General features: G+C 49.0%; 1 protein-coding gene across 14 annotated transcripts in view; it reads right to left on the bottom strand.

Moving 5' to 3' along the window:
- The window catches only part of TSPOAP1 (TSPO associated protein 1), a 74,401-nt gene that overhangs the window by 26,703 nt on the left and 23,387 nt on the right, over nucleotides 1–24,311 (bottom strand). For 10 of the 14 annotated variants that reach the window (XM_065037313.1, XM_065037310.1, XM_065037305.1 and 7 more), the window contains 13 exons: nucleotides 21,082–21,189; nucleotides 20,356–20,439; nucleotides 19,068–19,157; nucleotides 17,191–17,313; nucleotides 16,687–16,791; nucleotides 16,285–16,335; nucleotides 13,158–13,178; nucleotides 9,506–9,689; nucleotides 8,962–9,182; nucleotides 6,609–6,718; nucleotides 4,324–4,433; nucleotides 2,086–2,901; nucleotides 1,401–1,552 (listed from right to left, as the gene is read on the bottom strand). In XM_065037313.1, coding sequence (XP_064893385.1) covers nucleotides 1,401–1,552; nucleotides 2,086–2,901; nucleotides 4,324–4,433; nucleotides 6,609–6,718; nucleotides 8,962–9,182; nucleotides 9,506–9,689; nucleotides 13,158–13,178; nucleotides 16,285–16,335; nucleotides 16,687–16,791; nucleotides 17,191–17,313; nucleotides 19,068–19,157; nucleotides 20,356–20,439; nucleotides 21,082–21,189 — 2,175 coding nt within the window. The remainder of the gene's footprint in view (nucleotides 1–1,400; nucleotides 1,553–2,085; nucleotides 2,902–4,323; nucleotides 4,434–6,608; nucleotides 6,719–8,961; nucleotides 9,183–9,505; nucleotides 9,690–13,157; nucleotides 13,179–16,284; nucleotides 16,336–16,686; nucleotides 16,792–17,190; nucleotides 17,314–19,067; nucleotides 19,158–20,355; nucleotides 20,440–21,081; nucleotides 21,190–24,311) is intronic. The other 4 variants (XM_065037307.1, XM_065037316.1, XM_065037312.1 and 1 more) reach the window with 3 other exon arrangements.

Raw genomic sequence — 24,311 nt, 5'->3', positions numbered from 1 at the left:
TGTGTGTAGAAGACCACAGGCCACTTTTAATACAGAATATCCTTGGAGGTTCTTTACCAGTATTCATACCGGCCCCTGGGGTGTCTGTACACCTCTCCCTTCGCCTGTACCTAATTTAAGAAAGGGCTGAACTACACTTCACCCCTTGCAGTCGCGAGACAAGCCCCGGTGGGGGCAAGGCTGTGTACTTGTCCTGGACTGCTGTCTTTTCTGGTGTGCAAACAGCCCAAGCATTGTCCCTTCTCTGATATCATTCCTTTCCACGCCAAGGACTGTCATTGTCTTCTCACACAATTCTTAGTGGATCAAGCATTTTGAAACTTTTCCATATTTCTCTGTGTTTTGCCACACAGTTACAATTTTTTTGTATTTTCTACCATCTCTACTTTTTGTCGCTATCCATCGCCTACACGGAGAGCATGGGAAAATCTGTTTTGAAAAAGCGGCACTTTTAATTGCTCTTCATTTTAACCAAACCACAGTCTCTGGGTATAACACCGCTGACAGAGATGAGCTTATTCAGTAGCTTTCCCAAGGTTTATTGGCACCAATAGTGTCATTGCACTTCCTCCCCACCTGTGTTTCAGATGGACACACCAAGAACCTGGCAGAAGGAAGACACTGTAATACCAGCATTAAAAATACCCAGGAAAGTTAGCCAACGGCAAGGAATCGCTACTATGTGCTAAAGAGCTTAGAAGCAAATTAAGAAGCTAAGCCCTCTAACGAGGAACAAAAAACGTCCTTACTGATGCCAGCACGAAACACTGTTCAACCACATAGTTGTGTTCTGCTGTAGCTGTGTCTCTTACTCAGCATCCCCCAGTCTGTACAATACCAACCTGCAGCCAAGCTCGTCCCCACACACCATGCTAATGATGTATTTATTAGAAAAGACCTTCTTCTTCCTTTTTCTTTACCTCTCCCAAACACATAAAGTGCTGCTCAGTCCTGCTCGGTCACAGGAGCACCCCGGTGGTATTAATATTCACCACGAGTTGGGGCTGACTGGTTCAGACAGCAGCTGCTGTCCAAGTCTGGAGCCCCTGTCCCTGCACCAGCCTCCAGTCCCCACACAACCCAGAACCCCAGGCCGGTTGGGGTTGCAGGAGCTCTGTAGACCCCCAGCCCAGCCCTGCTCACGCAGGGTCACAGAGCAGATCACACAGGTGGCTCCAGGCGGTTGGAATGTCTCAGAGAAGGAGACTCCACACCCGCTCTGGGCAGCCTGGGCCAGGCTCTGGCACCTCCCAGCAAACAAGTTTCTGCTCATGTTCACATGGAGCCTCCTGTGTTTCAGTCTGTGCCCGTTGCCCCTCACCCTGGCGTTGGGCACCACTGAACAGAGTCTGCTCCATCCTCTTGACCAACGTCAACCTTGCCCAGTGCCAGCACGATACCTTCTGTCCATCCGCGTACACCGCATAACCGGTGACTCGAACTCCATTGGAAGATCCTTCGGCATCGATGGTGACAGGTAACCAGCTGATCACGAGGATACCTGGTGAGGGACCAGCTTCTACCTGGACATCCAAAGGAGCATCAGGTGTGCCTGCGAGAGACCAAAGAGATTTTCTTCTTGCTTACCTCACTACAGCACAGAGCTAAACTAAACTCTGGTTAGAATCAAAGAGAAAACTCCCACACCAGACTTGCCACTGCAGAACCGCACTAGAATAGCCAAGCTCGTCATGGGAAATGGTAGACAGAACCAGAGAAAATAAAGTGCTCTTGTTCTGTGAAGGCTGCAGTGCACAGAAAACAGAACTTTGCAAAAGTAGCTGAGGCCAAGATGCAGCAACCCTTAGAGCAAGGTCATGGCAAACGAGATCTTCCATGCCCTCAGAGGCATGCTGTAAAAATCAGCAAAGGTCATGTCTTCCCAGAGCAAATGAAAACAAAAGAGAGAATAAATTTTTAAAATAAAGGAAGGACAACATCAAGACAAAACAGGACAGCATCTCAGGCTTTGGGACCTAAAGAACCTTGCTTCCCTTCGCCCCAAGGCTTCATAGCAAAGTAACGACAGAGCGGCTGCTCCAAGCCCTCCATGCACAGCGGGAAAGGGCACGACTGCTCCGGTACCTGCCAGCGGGGTGGTGAAGTGGATCACGGCCGAGCTCTGCTCCTGCCCCTCGGGGGGCTCTTCCCAAGGGCTCTGCAAGGGCCGGGCCTCCAGCTTGGCCACATACGCAGTGCTGGGCTGCAGGTTGCGGAAGGTGTACCAGTAAACCCCAGGCTTGGTTATGTCGCACTCCTCCCCGTTGAGATACACCGCGTGGTTGTAATTGCTGTTGCAGGGAAGCCACGTCACCTCCGCCGACGTGGCAGTGACACTTCGGACTTTCAGCATAGTCGGTGCCACACCAAAATCATGGCCCACAAAGAAAGTGCATCGCAGTTTATCAGAACTGCCTCGCTCTGTCACGCTCTGCACAGACACGCGGTAAGCCTTGCTCTTTAAATCCAGCTTTTCAATCACTGCTTTGTTCTGAAAGCCACTCTTCACATTTTGACGTAGCTCCTCATCCACATAGATGTTGTAGCTTTGTACGTCTGGGCAGCCAGCGGGTACAAGTGGTGGTTCCCAGCCTACAACTATGCTTCTGGCAAGCTGCTTGATCAGGGTCAGTTTTCTGGGGTAAGGCACTGCTGTGTGACTAACGGGCTCCTCCTGGTCTCCTTCTGCTCTACTGGTCAGCAGGCTGATGCTACTCTCTTCAACGGAGAGATCACTCTTATCTCCACTGCTGGTGCTCGCACTGATCAAACTTTTCTCCTGGTATGAGCTATGGGTGAGATCATTCAGCTCCGAAGGCAGAAACGTCATGAGGTCATCATCTGAAACTCGCTCAACAAAATTGGAGGGGACCAGCCCTCGCCGGCCGTCCATCAGCTCCCCTAAACAGAAAACAGGAAACCTGTTACCACTGCACCTACCGGTCAGCCTTCCACCCCGCCTGTGAGGACAACGCGACAATGTCTGCGCTAGGTCACCACCGCACTGCAGGTGGAATGACAAACCCTCTGGGAGGTTTATTCCTGGCAAAGCTTCCTGCATTTCCTAAGGCTGCCCCAGTCAGATCCTAATGGCCTCAGCGAGAACACTCGCTGCTCCACGCACTCCAGAGCAAACTCACTACAGACTTGGTTTGTGTAATTAGCTTACAGGTTTTTCCTTCTTCATCACCCTATTATTCCTCATCACAGCTCTTTCACTGACTTAAGTGCCTTTTTCTAGGCTTCCCAAACTATACAGACTGATGATTTTACGTCTTCTCTCAGCCACAGGGATCTGGGGTTTGTGGTACTTCCTCATCAAAGTCCATCTTTCCAGCTCTGTATTCAGCTCTGGCCTTCTTTTTAGTCCCCTCCTTTGTTAGGCCAGCTCCTGCGGCCAAGCTGTCCCACAGGACCCACACACAGCACTCCTGGTACGTGCAAGAACCGTCACATCACAGTCAAATGAGCAGGATTGTGCTTACTTTCCCCTTTCAAACTCTACCTACAGCAAATCAATCGAAAGCGGGGAAAGCAGAAAAAGTTAGTAAAGAATAACCTCTTTATTCTTTAAACAACAAACAAACAAAAAAACAAAGAAATAAATACATGAGAAGCTTGGAAACAGAAAGAAAGAGCGAGCCAGGACAGTCAAAGAGCAAGCAGTGCGACACGACATGCATTTGCCTCAGCTCTTGCAAAGCACCTCAGGGAACGAGGATCCTTCCTCCCATTAAGTAACCAGCTCCACAAAGAAATTTAATTACGAATTTACAGCCCACAATTCTTGGTTTCAACCCCATCTGCCTATTACTCAAGGACGATCACGTTTTCCAAGGTGTCAATTACACCAACACACTGTTCGACACCAAACGGGGTAACGACTGTGGTTTGGGCTGCGCGGTTGCTGTTCTGCCAGCAGAGCAGGAGGTCACCAGGGCCACCAGGACTCACGGTGCTGGCACCAGGCAGGGGAACAGCCCATCGCGGCTGCCCAGGGCTGAGCGTGTTCCTCCCCATGGCAAGAGAGGAACCGCATGGGGAGGAAACCTGGAGCTCTGCAGAAAGCAGTGGCAAAACCCCCGTTGAAATCACAGGATTTTGTGTTGCAGATTTAATTCAATCGTGACAGAAATAAACCCTTTTCCAATGGAATCTGCTCTTCCCTTTAACAAAGTAACTTTGGGTAGAAAACCTTTATCTTGAGATTTCAAGATTCACTAAATTCCTCTTTTAAAAAAACCCGAACACATATATATATGTATACATATATATATATATAAACTCTCCACAGCAGTGTGGTCACATTCTATTAAAACACACCTTCAAAGAAGCCGTCTTCATCCATGTCCCCATAGACATAAATATATTCTCCAGCAGTCAGCGGAAGCTCTGCCTCCGGATTTTCATTGGGTCCATCGAAAGGATTGTAGCTGAAATAGTTACAATATGAAGACTTAACTTTGTGTAGCAACACATTCAGATCAGTTTACAATTCGCCAGGACTGCATCCAGTCTTTGCAAGCAGCAAATTGCACAGACAAAAAAGAAGGCCAGTGGTATCCTGTCCTGTATCCAAACCAGCGTGGTCAGCAGGACAAGGGCAGTGATCCTTCCCCTGTGCTCTGCATTGGTGAGGCCACACCTGGAGTTCAGTTCTGGGCCCCTCAGGTCAGGAAAGAGATTGAAGTGCTGGAGCGGGTCCAGAGAAGAGCAACAAGACTGGGGAAGGGACTGGAACACAAGAGCTATGGGGAGAGGCTGAGGGAGCTGGGCTTGTTTAGTCTGGAGAAGAGGAGGCTTAGAGCTGAGCTCAGCACTCTCTAGAGCTACCTGAAGGGCAGTTCTAGCCAGGTGGGGATTGGTCTCTTCTCCCAGGCATCAGCAATAGGACAAGGGGCCATGGGCTTCAGCTCTGCCAGGGGAAATTTAAGCTGGAGATTAGAAAGCAATTCTTTGCAGAGAGAGTGGTCAGGCATTGGAATGGCTGCCCAGGGAGGTGCTGGACTCACCGGCCCTGGAGGTTTTTAAACTGAGACTGGACATGGCACTTAGTGCCATGATCTAGTAAACGGACTGGAGTTGGACCAAGGGTTGGACTGGATGATCTCTGAGGGCTTTTCCAACCCAGTCCATTCTGTGATTCTATGATTCTGTGATCACAGAATCGTTTTGGTTGGAAGAGACCCTCAGGATCATTGAGTCCAACCACAACCTAACCCAATTCTAGCATAGATACATCGCTGTGCATTCAAATAGCAGGTAGGCGTAACTTTCTGCGTAGCGGAACAGATGCCTTGTGACGTCTGAAGGAACAGATCAGGGTGACTCAAGAAAGTGTTTAAAAAAAGATCCGAATTACCTGAATGCCTGATGTGTTTGAGTGTAGCAAGTAGGTAAGTTGTGGGCCTCTGCATTTCTAAAATACTCATCCTTAAATTCACCTGCACTCTTAGCTATTGTATATAGATAGCCCTCTAAATTTCATGGGCTTAATAGGGTAAAAAAGCAACAAACAAAAAAAAAACACCAAAAAAGCCCCCACACCATATACACAAAACTACTGAAAACACCCCAAACATTAAGGTGCACTTTATCAGCCATACAAGTGTCATGGACAAGCACAGCACAGAAGAAAGTGACATGAGTGAGGAAAAAGTTTCTAGCCCTTTTCTTCATAATTCTCCAGCCCTCAGGATGCAAGTTGTACAGCTCTCAGTGCTGTGACTCCACATTTTAAACAGCAGCCCAAAACCTCCGCTAGTGTGAAAATGTAAACACGCTGGTGACAGGACTGGACTCCGGGTAGTTCAAACCTGCTTATCCAAGGATCCCTGAGCCGATCAGAGGGCCTGTCACAGGAAAATGCCTCATAAAACCCCTTTATCTTTGCAAACAGCTACTGCTAATTCCTGCTCATTAGTCTTCAAAAGGGATTTCCACACACCAAAGTGATGTTAACACCCCCGTGAGCTGAGTGAGACCTTACAGGTCCAAGATTTTGACATGAAGACACAGATCACATCTGATCTGCTCCTCACAAGCACTGAACCAGCCCAGTTCTCCTCCAAGCCACAGTGCTGTTCAACGAACAACAAATGAGCTGACTACGTTTTTGTTAAGCCAAGCACTTTGGATTTGCTTGTCCAGGAAATAACAGGTCACAAATATTGTATAGAGGAGTAAGATACATGGTCTAAGCTAATGATCATTCTGGAGCGAGTGGAGAGAAGGGAACGGAGCTGGTGAGGGGCTGGAGCACAAGTGTGATGGAGCGGCTGAGGGACCTGGGGGTTCAGCTGGAGAACAGGAGCTGAGGGGAGACCTTCTGATCTCTGAACTGCCTGAAAGGAGCTTGGAGCCAGGGGGGTCGGGCTCTGCTCCCCAGGAACAAGCGCCAGGAGCAGAGGAAGCGGCCTCAAGTTGCGCCAGGGGAGGGTGAGGTTGGATGTGGGGAACAATTTCTTCCCCAAAGGGCTGTGGGGCATTGGAGATTCTATGATTCTAATACCTGTCTCTAACAGTGGTTCATGCTGGAGAACAGGGTCAAGTAGGCAACAGGGAGATAACCAGTCCAACCTCATAGACCACAGGAAATGACCCAATACCTGTATCGAGCTAAGAACACCTGGAGCTTCGCATGGCCTTGGCTGCCTGGCTCTGGCATTAGAGAGATGCTGTCAACATCCAGTTCTTCCATTTCACTTGCAGTGTCCACCTAAAAACGTGAAAGATGAAGGATATGATGTGGCTGAAATCAGAGTAAAGGAACACTCAAAGGGTTCAAACACCAGTCACAAGTCCTCTAAGCTCATGTGTGGTGCCAGTCTGGCCACTGGGCTAAGAACCATCTGGAAGAATGACTTTTAAGGTGAAGAGGTAGTAATAAGAAGCAACAACTCCAACTTGCAGCTTCAGGGGTTCCAATCAGTCATCACGAAAAACTCCCTGTCCCAGTGGGTGATGCAACCGTGGGACAGGTTCCCACTGAGGGGGATCTGTTCTTGAAGACTTTAGAGTCTCAGCTGGGCAAAGCCATGGTCATGGTGACAGTCCCACTGTGAGCAGGAGACCAGACTAAAGACTCTGGAGGGCTCTTCCACCCTATATACCCATAACTTGGTATATTCATCTCTTGCTACCTCTACATGGTAGTTCTCCCTGTGTGCAACATAAATGGCAATCTGAACACAGGAGACATTATAGCTCCAGTAGACATCCAAGTCTCTAAGCGCTTCTGTTCAGGCAGTTCCTCCCCAGCACCTGTAAATACTTCAATATAGTGGGTTTACACTTTCAGAACATTAGAAGGCCCTACCAGTTCCAGCCAAAGCTCTTTCCAGTCTGATAGCAGCCCGTGCATTTGCTGAAGGAAGGCGTACAGAGACAGGGCAAGTGAGGAATCTTCCTTCTGCTGCAGCCTCTTGGCTTCCAGCAATCAGCTGCTTGTGTTGCTCCTAAGCTGGAGGCTGCACCCTGAATGCATTTGGTGGCTGCCGGCAAGAGCAGCTTAGGGAGATTTGTCTCAGTCTTTTTGATCCCATTGCCATTTTGGAATTTTACATCCAGTGGCAATACGTTCTGTAACACAATCCTTCTTTTTGAGGAAATGCACTTCCTTTGCTTTTGTTTGAAATGGTGCCAATGAGCCAATTCAAGCTGCCATTTTAAAGCAGACCTCAAGGCAAATGTACTAGTGATGAAGACCCATCACAGGCACTAGAATGCAAAGTAGGTGTTTTTTTCTAGTATATGAACTGCCAAAGTTAATCTTTGAAAGGTAGCGCACTTCTTGTAATGCAGTTTTGCAGTGTGTCCTGGGGTAACAAACACCTGCACCCTGTAACACCCAAAGGGGGAGCCCAAGGGAACAGCTTTTGTCAGCCTGGCCAAAGTCCTGGAGCGTCCTCACAACCAGGTGGTGCTGAAGCCAAATGCTCCACACACTGGCGCTTTCCCAAGGATCCCACACTGACTGCTGTAGGCACTACTGCCCCTATCTCTCCACAGAGGCACCCGAACTTTCTCTTGAACTAAAATATAGTCATTTTTTCCACTACAGAATTGATAACAGTCACATACCTGTTCCTCCCTCCCTTTGTCCCTGAACAGAACAGCCTCTCAGAGCTGCGACACAGCGCTGGGCACTGCCTGCCACAGCAGCATCCTCTGCTAGTGCCGTGGCAGCCAAGGCTCCGGCATCCTCCACATGTACAATGAGGTACTTGGTGTGGACTCAAAGGTTTTAATACATCAGGGGACCAAAAGAGCAAAAGCTGCCTCCCACCCATCACACCCAGCCCCACTCACAGCACTGCTGTACCCTCAGTTGTCACATCAAGTGATGTACAGCAGACACTGCTTAAGTGAACCCTATAATATTATATAAGAGCTACCGGGGAGGAGAAGCAAGGACTGTCTGCGAGATCCTGATGACACAAACAAGCAAAGCTGATTAATTTCATCCCTTCGCTAGCACAAACTCAGCATCTTTTCATGGTTTCTTTCACCAAGTAAAATTTTAATACCCAAAAGCACCACCAAATAAATTTGAGCCCCTCATTTACAGCTCAACGCCAAAAATTGTCTGGACATCCTTCCCCAGCATGTTAAAAGTAACCATGAGTAGCCTTTGCGTGTTTTAACAGCAGCTGAGATGTCACAGGGAAGCTTGGCAAGAGCCGTCCCACTGACCTCCCCACCTGGCTCCTTCTCCCAGCTCCAGCGCTCAGTCCAGCCGGGTGTTTCCTCCCTAGAGCTCAGCAGGACGTTCAAACGAGCGTTACAGACATGGGCATCCAAGGCCTCTCCCATTTTTTCCCACATCTTTTCTCTTGTTTTTCCCCCATTTTCTTCAGGCAGCCAGGAGGGAATGAACGCAACGCTGCTGGTGCTCTCAGCAATGCCTTTATTCCCTGGTGACTAGAAAGCACTGGCTGCAGAGGGGACTCCCACACTGACCTCCGGAGTTGGGCAGGATTTTGGACTGTTGTGCATGGATTCTGATTTTGAAGAGCTGGACTGAGATTCCGCTCTCTTGGCTTGTTTCTGAGCACCGGCAGCAGCAACTGGGGAGCCAACGGTGGCATCAGGCGCCCGCTGCGACGATTCCAACTCATTGGCCGCTTCATTGTGAACCTTCTTTGCGCTCTGGTGAGTGAGCAATCCAGGAACAGTCGATTCTGCAATAAAATAACCTGTCTATTACTTTTAGCCACAGGCAGAATACAAGATCAGCAGTGAGCATCAGCGAGCAAACACCCTTTGGAGCAGCTCAAGTCTCTAAAACGTGATTCATTTAAAAGTGCAACAAACTGGGGGCCCTTTGGTCAGAGAAATGCCAGGTTATCTCTATGACTAAAAAATGAACCAAAGGTATTTACAAGAGAGAGTGACAGAGAACCCAAAAGTTAACTAAATATTTACATTATTTCCTTTATGCCTTTCCATTTACACAAATAACAACTCATTTGTCAAAACGCTTGCAGGTATCTCCAGCACTTACCCTTCTCCCAGCGGGGCTGCGGGGTCGAGCTGCACAGAGCAAGGGGAAGCTCCGAAGTCACCAGCGTGGAGGTGAGAAGGTCGATTTTTCCTGTTTGAAGCCGGAATTGTTTGAGTTCCTGCGACAGGAGGCTGAACTGCTCCGTTTGACTGCGACACTGGTCTTCTAGATCCTTCACCCGGGCCTGGCAGGAGAGACACGAGATGAGGCACAAACCCACACCAGAACCACCAGTGAGGTTCCAAACACCATCTGCCTTCGCTGCATCTTTTCAGTGGGTCTCAGACTTCACGAACCTAAAGGTGTGTCCTGCCCAGGAACAGTCCATAGAACTGGCAGCCCTTTGGAAACTCGAGACTCATCATCTACGACAGGGCTGTCACACTCATTTTCACCAGCGGCCACATCAGCCTCGGGGTTGGCTGAAGGTAATTTGAGGCCTGTATCAATGTAACTACTCCTACATCTACACAGTCCTAAAATTACATTCGGCCCTTTGAAGGCAACCGCGAGGCTGATGTGGCCCCTGATGAAAATGAGTTTGATCTATGTGGAGACTGGCTGGCAGCTCAATTAGGAATGATCCCTGAAACGTGGGGTTTGAACGCTGAACTCCTACCCAAGCGCTGCACAAGACCAGATGAGACAAGTCAAAGATAAATAAGCCTTTCAAAGAAACAGATTGAAAAGGCTCCGCATGTTCACTGGAGCATCAAAATCACATCTCCAAAAGGAATCGCTGTCCCAATGCTCTGTCTTGGCCATCACTGCAGAGGCTCCAGTGGGCTCCCAAACCCTTCCCTGGCCCCCCCAGCACTCTGGGCAGGACTCCTGACCGTCTGGCTCCCCCGGCACTCGGAAGGGCAGAGAGCAGCAGCGTCCCAGCCCGCGCCGCACAACGTTCTCTTGTCCAGGCAGCACACACTCTTTGCCACCAGGTCCCGCAGAGATGACTTGCTCCGGGAAAAGACAGGAGGGAAGGACACATTCCTGCTAGAGAACCATTTGTTTGTATTTTCTAGTATTCTCTTTCTACCATCTCTAGATCTTCCTCTTCCAAACTATTGCTGAGATCTGGCTGTCCTCACACATCCCCTCGATTCCCAGGAGAACGCAGCCGCTCTTTTCCCTCTTCTGACTCTCCCACCGGGCAGCAGCTCTGGCTTCCCAGACGATGCCCCGTGTAGATCCTGCTCATGCGCTTCGGGTACCGAGCAAACAAAAAGCATTAGAGCTGGATGGGAATATATTACCCAACCAGCACTTCTTCAGCTGAGTCAATGCCAAAATATTTAATTCAGCATGTGGCTGAGGTGCAGGCTCTGCCTTGCAAGCAATGACATTTGTTCCCTTTTTTCTCTTTGGGCTCATCTCATCATTTTGCGTAGGTAAGATGCATCAAAACATAAGACTGTATTGTGATCTTCAAAATTTTCCATTCTACAAAGTGTTTTTCAAGTGTCTTTTTCTCCTTCCAACTAAAAAAAAGATAAATAAATCCTGTCTTGAAATACTCTGTCTGGCTTTTAGGCAGCTCTAAAAATAACACATCTGACCTGGAAAAAGCCTTTTTTCTGGTCTCAGGGTACTGCAAAATCTTTCTAGCCCACTCCTTACTAACTTCTGAGTGTGCATTTTTATTGTGGCATATCTGTTTTAAACATGTCCATTTATCACTTGTTTCCTTCACAACTAGCAGGAGCTCTCAGTCTCTATGGGCAGCCTGGTGAAGCCTCTGAAGTCTGGCAAGAAGTAACTGCCTCTGAACCAAAAGAGAATGTCAGATGCCATGAGCACCTTCCAGAAGCATCTGCATGCTCACCTTGCTCAGGACCAACTCCCTGTTCACCAGGCCATGTTGTCCAGGATTCCTCTGCAATCCTGAGGCTTCCAATACACTTACAGTTCAGAATTTTCACTTAAATGCTTCTCCCTTCCACATTATGTCTTAATAGAGAAAAGAAACCACGAATACCCAGAGAGGGTTTTCCCGTCCTCTCTGGAGACCTGAGCCAGCAGGTGCATCTGGATGTTGTGTTTAATAGCATCTTAACAGTACTTTGGTTCTGTAAATTTATTAATCACAGTTTAATCCATTCCTACTGGTGGCTGAGTCAAGAGCCCAGATAATCCACAGTTTAATTCTGAGACACCTAATTACTCAGGTGTCTTTCCGATATTGTGTTATTGAAAGCGACACATAATACAAACCCCGCTCAAGTATTGTCACCACATCATACACAATGAGTAATTCTAGCAGAGCGCCACGGAGCTTCACACACAGCTGGGCTGGGCAAGCAGCACATTTCCAGGGCTGGACTAGGAGGCAGGGACAAGGACGAGGAGCCCAAGGACATGGTCAGGAGCTGCAGGGAACCAGCGGGAGTCAAGCTCCAGACACAGGAGAGAGAGAGGAGGCTCTTGTGTCTTTGCCCAACACAAAAGGGGGAGAAGGAGGAGCCACCCAACTGAGACCAAGTGGCACCATTACCAGAAGAGGCTGCAGGAGCCTGGCAGGGTCACATCAACCACCAATTTGGGAACTTCCTTTGATTTTCCACACCAAGCGAGACCCAACCACCACCAGCCCAGCCCCGTCCTCTTCCCCACTCCCCATGGCTGCTCTATTCCACTTCTCCTACAGATGCCTTGTTACCTTTCTCCACATCTTCTCCTATATATTATTGAGATCAGAGAATCACGGTGTTGCTAGAAGGGAACTCGACAGGTCTGCAGTCCAAACTCCTGCTCAAAGCAGGGCTAAGGCCAAAGGGAGTGAAGGAACATCCAGAACTCCATGTAGATGTGGGCGCTACTTCTCCAGGATGTGGGCATCCTCTAACGATGTCCTTGGGCTGTTCCCAATTCCTCTCCTAAAAGTTTCCAACACTGTACTTGCCTTTCTGACCAGACCAGTGAATCGATTTCGTGTTTTATAAAACCCCTCTGCCTCAAACATTGTATTTCCTGTGCATGTGGAGTCATGGCTGCTTCTCCTCCTCTGCAGGTCTTGTACCATCATTTCATCTCCAGTTACTTGCCAGATCTCCTCACAGCTCTTTGCAGGCAGATCCGAAGGGGACTGTTGAAAGCAGTTTGCTATCAGGTTCCAACCCTTCCATACCAGCCTTCTTTCCAAGCCTTTTGTGAACAGGCTGGTTAGCACAGCTGTAGCTTCATTAATTACCAACTCTTCTGTGAAAACTATGATTTGTGATCTCTGCTTCCCATCTCTCAACTACTCACAAAGCCAGCAAGACCTGTCTTTTTTTCCATGACACTTTCATTTGCAAAGATACCACTATTGCTTTTAGGTTTTGAAGGCAACACTTCACTCTTGGCCTGCAAGTAGTTCCCAAAAGACCTTAAAATGTAAGTGACCCATGGAGAAGATGCAAAGGTGGGCAATTCTAAAAATCTAGAAATGCCAAAAGAATAAAGCTCCTAATTCTAAACGGACAAGAAAGTAAAGCATTCAAATGGGAAAGCAGCTGCTCCATTCAACTCATAGTGGTAGCTCTTTTAATTACATTCATTTCCTGGAGGTGGCACTCTTGCAACCTCTTCCAGAGTATAGTTAAGAATATCAAGCACCTGTCAAAATCAGGACAGAGGAGAAAAACCGTCCTGTTTGACAGGATTATAGCAGTACCTGCATGCAATCCAAAGTGCTCTGGTAGCAAGAAGAAAAGCAAAAAGAGATAGAAAACTACGTCAGCAGTTACACTAGCCAAAAATCAACCATCTGCCAAAGACAACCCAACCCTCTGCTGGAATGGAATTGTTTCCTCACCGACTTCCAGCGTCTGCATTGTTTCATACTGAGATTCCCACCTCATTCCCACCAGCAGCCACTTGCTAAACAAAAGCCAAATCCCACATACCAAATGCACAGATAAGATAACCAAGCACTTTCTGAGGGCCTCTGAGTCACAATGTGCTTTGAGCCAAATCACAATATGCTTTGTCAGTGCTGAATTTCAAGCCCTGTTTTCCCAGGATGTTGCAGCCACTCATGAAATAATGGATGCTTTGTGTCCAGACCTTTCCCCAGGTTTGAGATGGAGGAGTGCGGGGAATCAAGGCTCAGCTCAGAGCCCGGCTTTGACATGATTTCAAGCCTGCTCAGTCCTGCTCCTAGGGCTGGGAAAACAAGCACAGTTAAGCTCCGTTCATCGTATTTCCCAAATTCCACACTGGATTCCTGAAACCAGCCTGTTGCCTTTTGCACCTGTGGAACGCAAAAGGCAGCTGAGAATTGTATGTGCTTCAGAACCACTAGTGAACTCCTTCATTCCCATGACCAGAACCCTCACGGTTTTCTGAGCTCAGACGAGGTTTCTGCACACTGAAACCATCCAACCCGTACTCATCCCCATCGCTGCCCTCCCTCGGAACTACAGCCCAGCTGAGGTTGCAGGGCAGCTCTGGAGATCAAATATCCAACCCAGCTCCAGGCTGGAGTAGGTCTAGCTGAGTTTTGAACATCTCCAAGGAGACTCTGCTTATGACAACCACATGACTTAATTGTTCCAACAGGAAAATGGTCCCCACTCATTCTTCATTAACATTATATCAAAAAGCAACCCAAACACATGTAAAATTACAACAGGCACTGTAGGCACCCCAAGTCCCTCAGTTTTGCTCTACACTGGTGTTCTGGGATGACTATGATTATGTCACTCCACATTAAACTGTCTTTGAATGACAACTTCTCTTTCTCTGGTCCACCTCATATCATTGGCTTATAAAGCATCTCTGTACCAGTAACATGAAAGCAAGAATATTTACCTGCTGAGGCCCTTGCAGAAGAACACAACCAGTCTCTCAGACAGAACAAAATGACTGCCCTTTCTTCCTTTGCACAGGTAGATGTCTCATTGAAACCTAAGCAGCTTCTCCAGCCTTTCAATTAATTAGTTCATAGAACACCATGGCAAGCATCAAACCTCCCTTCCCTTAAAAGCTTCTCAGAAGCCGCTGAACACCGACTGACAGAAGAGCAGCACCGTGCCAGCTCTGATCCTGCCTCCACAGCCAAAAGATGTCCCAGAAAGGACGTGGAAATGGGACAATACGAAACATCACTTCCCCACCATGCTCACCCATCCTGCAACAATTTCAAGCTCCAGCAGGAACTCAACACTCTTGGGCCCTCCAGTTCAGGAACAGGTTGGGCCCCCTTCAAAGGAGAAGCTCCTTGCAGCCATGGAGCAATCTCCTCCACCAGGGACACTTTCCATCTCACTCAGCTCCCCTGGGCTCCTAACAGCCGCAGAGCTGCTGCAATTCAGCCTGACACGTCTGCGTGTCACCACTACAGACAGAGCTACAGCCTCACTACCATGAGATCTGCCTGGCCAGGTGTTGGACAGTGGGGTGTCCTGCTCGGTCTCAAATGAGGGACAGCAGGGTGACCATGAGCCAGCACTGGGCCCTTGTGGCCAGGAAGCCAATGGTACCTGGGGTGGGTTAGAAGGGGGTGGTCAGTAGGTCAGAGAGGTTCTCCTGCCCCTCTGCTCTGCCCTGGGGAGACCACACCTGGAATATTGTGTCCAGTTGTGGCCCCTCAGTTCCAGCAGGACAGGGAACTGCTGGAGAGAGTCCAGCGCAGCCACCAAGATGCTGGAGGGAGTGGAGCATCTCCCGTGTGAGGAAAGGCTGAGGGAGCTGGGGCTCTGGAGCTGGACAAGAGGACACTGAGGGGGGACTCATTCATGGGGATCAATATGGAAAGGGGGAGTGTCAGGAGGATGGAGCCAGGCTCTTCTGGTGACAACCAGTGACAGGACAAGGGGCAATGGGTGCAAACTGTTCCACTTAAATTTGAGAAGAAACTTCTTCATGGTGAGGGCACCATAGCCTGGCCCAGGCTGCCCAGGGAGGTTGTGGAGTCTCCTTCTGTGCAGACATTCCAACCCGCCTGGACACCTTCCTGTGTAACCTCATCCGGGTGTTCCTGCTCCATGGGGGGATTGCACTGGATGAGCTTTCCAGGGCCCTTTCAGTCCCTGATATTCTGGGATTCTGTGAAATGGTTTAATACTCAGAAAACCTCAGTGGACTAAAAGAGCAGGAGCTGCCCCATTTGCCACCACACCTAACCCAGCTCTCTGGCAGCCACAAAATCACCACAGCAAGTTCCAGGGCTTGGTGCTTTGCCTTTTCAAATCCAGGAACCCACAGCTGAGGTTTTCTCCAAAGTCATCCTAATAAACACCGAGATAATGCAAATCAAACCCAAACCAGTGCTCATCACGTCTGCCACACGGCAAAGCATATGCGGCATGGACATCAGAGCCCTCGCGCAGCTGGTCCCAGCCCAGCAAATGGGACAAGGGATCTGCCTCAAACTTCACCACTCATTGTGCTCGAAGGTTACATTTCTTCTCTTTTCTCCTAAGAAAAAATACAGAGCACAGACACACAAAAGAAATTTCAAATCACATGCACGCAAGTATTCTGCCTCCCTGCAGATGAGCCTGGAAAATGGAGCAGGCAGGTCTGAGGCTGGTTACTTAACACATCCCTGCAAGAGTTGAGCACAATCTGAATGCAATAACCTCTCTGAGGAGGAGCAGGCCAGGATTTAATCCCCACAAACTCTTACCCCAGCACAACCGACACTTGTTCACAGCAGCAACACAGTGCATCTGTTCCAGACATTAAAGCATTTTGCTCAAGAACCAGCAAAACCCAGGGCATCAAAAAAACTGACATCAATAACAAAATAAACCAAATCTGTAGCCACTAATCCATCTTATTTTCTCCTGTCTTACCTCTAGAAGCTGTACTGCTCCTTCATGTTCTCTTTTCGCCTCTGCCTGCGCCTAGGAAGAAATAAGAAATGGAGTAAATAAGAAAGCAGCCTATGTAAGTGCACTTCTACTACTCCCATCACCACCTTGATAGACCATCATAGATTTAAAACGCTGTACAGACTGAAAGCATCTTTAGTCTTTGGACAAACAGCAGTGAGAGATCAGAACCGCCATTCAGGAGAAAATCCCTTCACCTTGCTCAGGTATCAGACACAGACACTCATCCTCGGTTTCCTTTATCATGTAAACTCACATATACCTCCTCCATACTCTGCACTTCCAAGGACACCCAGCACAGGAGTCCACTCACTTCCCAGGGATTCAGAGAGCAAAACGTCCGTTCTGCCGGGTGCCGTGTACCTGCTGCAGCCGCCTGACCTCCTCTTGCTTCTCCTGCAGGACTAGCAGCGCTTCCTTGTGCTCGACTTCCAGCAGCTGCCTTCGCTCAGCCACATTTCTCATGTGCTGCAGAACAATTCACAGACAGCTGAAGGGTGACATTACCGAAATACCGTCCTGTGCCCTACCATAGGCCCTGAAGTCAAAACATGGCCTGTATTCCATGTCATCGTTAAACAGAGAAGAAAGCAGGAAACTCTTTCCCTAGGCCACAGCAACACAGTCAAAGAAAATCCTTAAATCAAGGACCTCATTTCCCCTCCCACCCAAACCCCTTCAGCAGCCTTTCTAAAGCACCTCTGCCCACTCCGGAAAGCCGTGTTCCAGGATCCTGCCGAAGGGGAATTCCCAACAGAAGCACAGAGATAAAAGAACGAACACAAAAAAGCAGAGAGGCAACACGTGCCATCCAAAAGCAGCACTATGTGTCTGGACAGTCCTTCCAGCCGTGTGGATCCTACTGACCTTCAGCACCTGCTCTAGATTCTCCAGCTTGGTTTGGAGTCCTTGATTCGTCTGAATTACTGAATCCCGTTCCTTAGTAACCAAAACAACCTGCAGTTTCAGGTCAGCATTCTCAGATTCAACCTGAAGAGAAAGGATTTTCAATTAGCACAAGTAGCCATAGGTATTCCTTGGGTAAACAACAGAAAACTATTTCTGTATCTCAATAGGTTGTTTTGCAGACCTGCTTTCAACTTGTAATGATACCAAAATCACGAACCTCCTCTCCCTCTGGCTTCCACTCAAAACAAATATCGGTCCTCAATGTGATGGACACTTTTATTTGCACACACGGTTTCTCCCACCAGACACATCTCTCCCGTCCTTTTGCAGGACAAAGGGATTGGGATATGAACAGGCTACATTCTGACGAGACACAAAACCAGGCACAAAGGTCTGCAAGGTTTTTAACCCTAGCTGGTAGGATTAGACACAGAGAACAGTGCAGAAAGACAGGGCAGCCTGCTGAAACCATGTTTACCTCCTCCACCAATTACAGGAAGTTCTGGCAACATATTTTGGTTCTAGAGTGCGCTATGGCTTAATGACTATTAGCAATGCAGATTATTAAGCAAAGACAAAAGCTTGCACTTAGAACAAATAGTTACTGAATTTGTGGGAAGTCTTACGCATGGTGGCAACATGATGATTCTAAGATTGACACACGGGACAGACAAAAGTGGCTTTTTAACTCTTGTGCATTACATTTGTGGCTTTCCCCCCTGCCCCATCAGCCACCAAAACCCCTTTGAGGACGAAAGATAAATGCCAAGGGTGACTGAGGACTTTCGAACACACGCTGTGCTTGCAGTGATGGGTTCTGCCCCACCACCCTCTGACCAGCACACGCTGCTGCCCACCAGCCAGTCTGCGGCTTTGGTCATGAACGCGTTAATGAGTTACCACAGGTGAACCACAGTATCACAGTATGTTTGGGATTGGAAGGGACCTCAAAAGATCATCCAGTCCAATCCCCCTGCTGGAGCAGGAACACCTACGTGAGGTCACACAGGAACATGTCCAGGCGGGTTTTGAATGTCTCCAGAGAAGGAGACTCCACAACCCCCCTGGGCAGCCTGTTCAGTGCTCTGTCACCCTCACTGAGAAGAAGTTTTTTCTCAAATTTAAGCAGAACCTCTTGTGTTCCAGCTTGATCCCATTACCCCTTGTCCTATCATTGTTTGCCACCGAGAAGAGCCTGGCTCCATCCTCATGGCACTCACCCTTTATATATTTATAAACATTAATGAGGTCCCCCCTTAGTCTCCTCTTCTCCAAACTAAAGAGCCCCAGCTCCCTCAGCCTTTCTTCATAAGGGAGGTGCTCCACTCCCTTAATCATCTTCGTTGCCCTATGCTGGACCCTCTCCAGCAGTTCCCTGTCCTTCTGGAACTGAGGGGCCCAGAACTGGACACAATATTCCAGATGTGGTCTCACCAGGGTGGAGTAGAGGGGCAGGAGGACCTCTCTCGATCTACTAGCCACCCCGCTTCTAATACACCCCAGGTACCATTGGCCTTCCTGGCCACAAGGGCACAGTGCTGGTTCATGGTCATCCTGTTGTCCACCAAGACCCCCAGGTCCCTTTCCTCTACCAAGTTTGAACTTAAGTAAGGACAACGCACCCCACTCAAGTTTTGGGGAAATTCTAATGAAAATAGGGCAGTTACCTGCTCTGCTTGTGGTTACCACGGGGTACGCAGAACAGACGTACACAGATGGACACACGACCATTACTCAGCTGGCATCCTGAACACCTAGCAAGCTAGCAAGAGCTTCTCAGCAAAATTTTAGAGAAGCTAACGCTCCATCCATCAAAGAAAGACACTGCTTTTTACCTGTCCTGCCCATCCAGCCTTCTCGTTCAGCTGCAAGTTCTCTTCAGCCAGTCGTGCATTTTCATTCTGTACCTCCTGCAGCTGGATCTCCTGTCCAGAAATAGCGCGTGTTACTACACCAAGGCCCGACTAACTTCCCCAAATTACTCTGCAGAGCAGCTTCCCTGCTCCTGCTGACTGATGGTGCAGGACGCTGCTTGCGGCGTGCCAGGTGCAGTTCTGCTCAAGCAGATACCAGCCCTTAAGTTTCTTTTCCCATCTACATAGCCTGAAAGCCCAGAATGAGAAAGACTTTTCCTTGTCTGCTTCACGGCCTCAGAGTCACATTCTATACCGTGGTCCAGAACTCCACCTCCACCTACAACCATTCAACAAGCTTCCCTGTTGGCTCAAGATCAGAGCAGGCAGGAGACCATGGACCTGTGGAGAGACACTGAGTGAATCTCTCAGGTCCAGCCCATCTGCAGCAACCCCGTGAAGTATTACAGAAATTTAACAGTTCCATAACCGCACCTGACTCTGCATCCATTTCCCCATCCCAATGTTTTATGGATCATCAAATATTTTCTGGCTGTCCCAAGAGCTAATTCCCATGTGTGCAGCCTCAGGCCGCAGGTGAGTTGGTCCCTTCTTGGTCTTGAAAAACTAAGTGTCTAACCAACCTATTCCCTAACCATCCCATTCTAACCCAGACAATGAGGTGATACTATGAACTGCAGATGAGTCTGAGCTATGCATTGGAACTGACCTGAACTGAGATTTGAGCAAGACATAAAACATCTATTCAGAAGGTAAGCACCCTTGGGCCAACCCACAGTCATAGTCACGAATGCCACCAGTGCTGCTGAGCAAAGCAGAAACAGAAGGGAGAAACCCAGATGCTGTGATATGACCTGCAAAACCTCCATGAGATTAAAAAGCAGCAAGATCTCATCCAACAAATAGGAAGCACAAGAAAATGGCTGAGAGTATGGGTAATTACCATCTCAAGATGCAGAAATCTTTTGATACTTGTCTGGAAATGGCAAGTTATCTCCTCAAAATAGCAAAAGACAGAGTTTCATCCAGTGATTCGTGTAGCTATACTGAAGCCACAGCTGGCCGAAAGACTAATTAAACAATTCCAGCCTCAAGGGCTGGAGCCCCAAATTTGTGACACTGTGCAACTTTGGAGCCAGACTGGTGATTCATTACTCAGATAAACTGAAGAGAATCCAAGAGAGGCAAACAACAGCTTAGCTCCTCTTCCACCATTATGCTCACAACAGCAGGTAATGAGAACACTTACCAGTTCCTTGCATCTTTTATGCTTTTTCCTCACTTCATGCTCAAGGTTTTCACATTTTTTGCGCTTTTTCTTGAGTTCAAACTCCTGCATGAAACCAGCATTAGTAAATCAGCATGTCCACACTCTTACAATGCATTCTTACAATGTTTAGAAAGCGCCAGAGGACAGGATGCAGGGGACAAAAAGAGCTGTGCAAAATATTCAGCTTGAAACACCAGCTGTGCTATCTTAGCTCCCATTCTAATCCAGATGACACCTAACAGAGAGGAGGCATCCTCTGGTTCTGTACCTTTACCTGCAGTTACTCGCCACCACCCTTCGTTCCTCAGAACAATAAGAACTGCACAACCTCACAGTGAACTACCCTGGTTTGCTGGAATCACTCGTAAGGACACACTCCTCATGTGATGTCTGTCCCAGGCCAGTCTTTTCTGTTCCCAGATCAAACAAGACTCAACCAAACACAACACAGAATCTACTGGCCTGTTTTCCTCTCATTTTCTGTGACATATTCCCCTGTCAGCCCAATACCTGGAGGTGCCACCCAGCAACACCCTCCACACCAGCAGCCTGTGGTTTCCTACCGATTCCCCAAGCTTCCCACTTTTGCAGAGCAGCTGCACCTAAAAAGACTTAAATCCCTAAAATCTCTGCCTGGATTCCATGGATTAAAACCCCAAGAAAATGTACAGTGCTCCCTCATGCAAAATCAGGGTCACAACTCACCAGCTGCTTTATCTGGTGCCTGCTCGCTGGGTCTGTTACTGCATTTTTAGGAGGGAAATTTTCATGTCCTTCAGAGGCAGGTCCCAGTGACTGCACACCTGGTTCCACCTGGAAAGCAAGTGAGAAACCAGAGAGGTCAGTGCCAGCCAGGACCCCAGAGCACACCAGGCACACCGAGGGAGAACAGGCAGCACCGCCTGGGAGAGCAACATTCCCCATCAAAACCCCAGATCTCTGAGCTGCACCACTGGACGTGGAGAAAGGTGAACGCTGTGCCAGGGACCTCGTGGCCACCAGAGACCTGTGCTGGGAGTCTGCTGGAGCCCAGTGCCAAGGCCACCAGCATCCTGGCTGGTACCAGCACTGGTGTGGCCAGCAGGCCCAGGGCAGTGACCGTCCCTGTGCTGGGACCTGGGGAGGACAAACCTCAAATCCTGGGGGCAGTTCTGGGCCCCTCATGCCAAGAAAGGCCTTGAGGTGCTGGAGCGAGTGGAGAGAAGGGAACGGAGCTGGTGAGGGGCTGGAGCACAAGTGTGATGGAGCGGCTGAGGGAGCTGGGGGTTCAGCTGGAGAACAGGAGCTGAGGGGAGACCTTCTGATCTCTGAACTGCCTGAAAGGAGCTTGGAGCCAGGGGGGGTCAGGCTCTGCTCCCCAGGAACAAGCGCCAGGAGCAGAGGAAACGGCCTCAAGTTGCGCCAGGGGAGGGTGAGGTTGGATGTGGGGAACAATTTCTTCCCCAAAGGGCTGTGGGGCATTGGAACAGGCTGCCCAGGGCAGTGCTGGAGTCACCAGCCCTGGAAGGTCAAACAGATGGAGATGAGGTTCTCAGGACATGGGGCAGTGCCACGGGTGGGTTATGGTTGGACCTGATGGTCTTGAGGGGCTTTTCCAACGAAAATGATTCTATGACTAAACCACCCACATGCCACAGTGAGCTCCACAAGGCTCTTGGATCTGAGTTCCCATTTGTGCCTCACTGAAGGTTTCAATCAGAGGCGTCAGCAACACCTTTCAGGGACCTCTCCAAAGCAATCAAAAGATGGAAGATGGGCAGAAGGGAGAACACAACCTCAGAAAGCACAACAAACACAACAGCAGAAAGCAGTAACAATCTCAGAACCTAAAGGCAGGAAACTGCAGACAAAAAATAGCAAGAAATGGAGCATCCCACCCCAGCCGGTAGCTGAGAAGGACTGAGATGGCAGCAGACGTGCTCTGGTTCACGAGCCACCACCAAAGCAGATGAAAGGAGACACTTTTCTGTACGTTTGTTCACAAGTTTCTAACAAACACCCTTTCAATTTGAGCTCCAGACAAACACACCCTTGATCCTCTCAGTTTTCACTCTCGACTGATATTTGACCTTGCCTTGTCTGCCTAGAGTAATCCCTGACAGCTCTTTCCTTTCAGTCGGCCTCTCTCATCAGCAGCAGAATTTCTCATTTCACTGGGAACACCCACAGCGCTGAGGGATCTACGCCACCGAATCAGCCACCGGGACAGTGTCGAGGCACCTAAAACAACATTTCTTTTACCTGTTTTAGGCTTGAAACGCTGGTTTTAACTATATCTATGTTCGTGGCTCCACTGCTGGAAGCCAGGACACCCTAAGAGAGCGAACTCAATGGCAGGCTTCCCAAGACTTTCCGATTTTCTGCTCCAAACACAATCCTGCACCCAGCGTCCTGCAGCGCGGTTCATGTGGGTGCCTGGAAATCTCAAGATCCTCCACCCAACCCACAGCACCTGAGGAGCCCCAGCCCTTGGGAGCTTTCAGATGTGCAGTGAAACTGGTGTTTAGCTCTGGAATATCCACGTGTAAATGCTTCTGAGACGTTTTTTTAGTCCACCCGAGAAAGTTTCAAATCTGTATTTCACATCTCCCCCCTAAAATTATGCTTCTTTGCAAACCGAAGCCATTGCATTTTAGTCAAATTTAATAACATGAGGTCCCAAGGAATGCAAGTGGATACCAGCTGAGGTCAGATACCCACTGCACTGTGCTTCACAAGTCATGCTCTCCTGCAAACAGATGTGCAAGACAACAAATCTGCTTGTTTGTGATCATTTCCCAGCAAAAAGCTAAACAAAACCATGACATTGCTAATTACAGACAATTTAGAAAAACTACAAAATTTTGAATTTGCCCACATGGACCTAATTTCCACCCACAAACAAAGACATGTCCCCAGCCACATGCTCATATACTGTTATTTTTCTGCAAAACTGACTCATCACCATATTAAACAAGTGATAAACGAGACTGGCACACATCGCGAAGAGGGCTGGGACCTGGAGCTGTGCCCCGCATCCACAGCAGGGACCGGGAGCCGCTTGGTGAATGAGCCAGATGCAAGGAATCTGTTCAACCAGACAGTTAAAAATCACCGTAAACCAGCTGCTTTCCCAACCCAGCACTACCCGTGCTGAGCACCGACCTTGGCAGAGACAGAATCACCGAATCCCAGGCCGGCTGGGCTGCAGGAGCTCTGCAGATCCCCAGCCCAGCCCTGCTCACGCAGGGTCACAGAGCAGATCACACAGGTGGCTCCAGGCGGTTGGAATGTCTCAGAGAAGGAGACTCCACACCCGCTCTGGGCAGCCTGGGCCAGGCTCTGGCACCTCCCAGCAAACAAGTTTCTGCTCATGTTCACATGGAGCCTCCTGTGTTTCAGTCTGTGCCCGTTGCCCCTCACCCTGGCGTTGGGCACCACTGAACAGAGTCTGGTCCATCCTCTGACACCCACCCTGAGCTATTGATCCATGGATCAGATCCCTCTCAGCTTCTCTTCTCCAGCTCAACAGCCCCAGCTCTCTCAGTGTCTCCTCATCACAAAGATGCTCCAGACCCTGCCGAGAGAGCAGGATGCTCAGGCTGTGTCCGCTGAAGTCAAACAGACAGCAGGCTCAGAAGCACTTGTGCTTTAGCAAATAACCAGAAAGTTTAAAGCATGACATAAATTAAAACGCTGTGGACTTTCTAGAAAGCTCTGCCCTTGACACCCTGAAAGCATCATCGCAATCCTGCCCCAAAAGAAGCGCTAAAGCGTTTTCCACCTCACCACGGCCCATCCCCTCCGCTGTACCACAGCAGCTCTGTGCTGCCTCAGGCAGAGCTGGACCGAAAAACTGATGCAGGTTTCAGGACATGGCGGGAGGAAGGCTGGGTTTGCCAGGTTGTTTTTAACTCAGATCCATCACATCCCACTGCGGAACGGGAGCTGCACTG

The sequence above is a fragment of the Columba livia genome, chromosome 20 (genome assembly GCF_036013475.1).
Source record: "Columba livia isolate bColLiv1 breed racing homer chromosome 20, bColLiv1.pat.W.v2, whole genome shotgun sequence".
Taxonomy (NCBI): Eukaryota; Metazoa; Chordata; class Aves; order Columbiformes; family Columbidae; genus Columba; species Columba livia.
This window is presented reverse-complemented; position numbering and strand designations above follow the sequence as displayed.